A 1,868-nucleotide genomic window follows, 5' to 3' on the forward strand; every position below is an offset into this window, starting at 1 on the left:
TTTCTTATTGATATTAAAAAAATATTACATTATTCCTCTAGATTTAAAAAACAAATCAAGCTTTCTAGATAAAATGTAATTCTATTGTCTATTGTCTTATATAATCACATATACCTGGTGAAAAACGAGTCAAGAGACTCCTCAGCTTTGTCATAATGATGATAAGAAATTGTTTCTCTAATCAAATCATCTTCCTGCTTGTATACATTACTTGAAATGATAGCTAGAGTTACCTTTTCAAACAGGATATATCTGCCCTTCGCTAGTAGAGGAACGTGGCACTCAGGAAGGCCACCCTTGGTTCTCAATCGAGCTGTTGATAAGGTGAGCCCTGGAAAGAGGCTGCCCCCATAGGCCCCCACCTCAAAGTCTGCGACAGGATCCACGCCCCTCCCACTGGATGCCTTGTGCATCTGCACCGTGAAGGACAGAGTGATTCTATCATGAGCTGAAGATAAGAGCCCGCAGTCGGGAAGATACAGACTTCTCTCTGTGCTCGTTCCTAAGGGGATACTTGGGCCTGCAGTGCATAAAGTTTTGTAGGGAACCAGTCAGCAAACAATGAGGGGAAGGAGGGCATCTTGGTCACCTAACCACTGCTCCACAGATGGCACCTACGTGATGCTATTCTGGTGCAGCGTCTCCAAGGCTGTATTGCGGTCCTCGGTCGTGGCCCTCTTGTCCATGTTGCGGAAACGTTCCATGGCAGACATGTTGCGCTGGATGCTCTGTTTTGGAATGTCTAACTTGGAGACAAAGGTCAAGCAGCCGCGGTCATCATAGTTAAAGAGCATTGGGCAGCAGTCATGGCCCTGAAACAAGATGTCAGTCAGCCCCTGGAGGGCATGTTGCCCACCTACCACCTCTTCAGCAGAATGTTCACCATTACAGGCACCTCTTACTCTTAAAAGCTCTATTTCTTCTAAAAGCCTTTTCTACTTTGTGCTCGTGTAACAGAGCATGCATTGTTCCTGGTCTGGAGAATCACATACAGTGCCCCACAATGAAGAATGAAGAGAAATACTTACAGCAGCCACAACGCTGTTCTCGGAGACAAACGATACACTCAGGAGTGGCAGGAACTCTGTTTTCAGAGTTGAGACCCTAAACACAAGAACGTTTGTTACCGCGAGATGAAACAGACCATGCAGCTTCTTTATAGACACAGAAGACCACAAAGGACCCATTCTCACAGGACTTCTTCAGTATCAACGAACACTTATGTTTAAAAGGAGCCCCATGACCTCAACTTGTAGGAATCTCAAGCATGAGGCGGCCCTGAGGTGACCTTCAGAAACTGAGGCCTTCAGCTCTCTCTGGCCTGTGCTCCGCCCCCTTCTGAGGTCCCTCCCAATTGCTGGTCCCCAGGAAACGCTTGTTCTTCCATCCTCCTTGCCCCTGCACCCTTCTGCCCCCAGTGCAGGCTCTGCTCCTCTTGCTTATCCAAAGTCACTCCAGGTTTTGGAAGCTGATAATGGGATCACCTCCATGAAGCTTTCCTGGACCACTCAGCCTAAAGGGGCTTCTCCTTTCTCTTACCTCCTCGAGTTCTGCTCTTACTGTCACTATCACTCATTGAGTGAATGCCCTAGGCTGTAATCCTTTCCTCACCTGTGCTCACCAGGGCTCCTAGAGGGCTGTGATCACACAGATATTTACCGGCAGCCAGGCACTGTTTGAGGGCCTAGAGCTACCAAGACGAACAAAACCCAGTCTTGGTCAGCCAGGAGTTCATACTTGAATGGGCCGTGTCTATGTGAGCAGGGGTGCGTGTGTGCAAGTGCAAAGTAGTTATTTACTCTTGCATCTGGCAAAGAGGTTCCACAGATATGCCCGGGGCAGACACACTGGTTGATAAATTAGGAGTG

At 47.9% G+C, this 1,868-nt stretch overlaps 1 protein-coding gene across 1 annotated transcript in view; it reads right to left on the bottom strand.

Annotated features, from left to right (window-relative positions):
- Positions 1-1,868, bottom strand: part of ARPC1A (actin related protein 2/3 complex, subunit 1A, 41kDa) — a 59,599-nt gene that overhangs the window by 3,837 nt on the left and 53,894 nt on the right. Inside the window, exons 4-6 of the mRNA XM_012638892.1 lie at positions 1,622-1,629; positions 1,029-1,154; positions 619-812 (exon numbers count right to left, since the gene is read on the bottom strand). Coding sequence (XP_012494346.1) covers positions 619-812; positions 1,029-1,154; positions 1,622-1,629 — 328 coding nt within the window. The remainder of the gene's footprint in view (positions 1-618; positions 813-1,028; positions 1,155-1,621; positions 1,630-1,868) is intronic.

The sequence above is a fragment of the Propithecus coquereli genome, unplaced genomic scaffold, assembly GCF_000956105.1.
Source record: "Propithecus coquereli isolate 6110/MARCELLA unplaced genomic scaffold, Pcoq_1.0 Scaffold137, whole genome shotgun sequence".
NCBI classification, from domain to species: domain Eukaryota; kingdom Metazoa; phylum Chordata; class Mammalia; order Primates; family Indriidae; genus Propithecus; species Propithecus coquereli.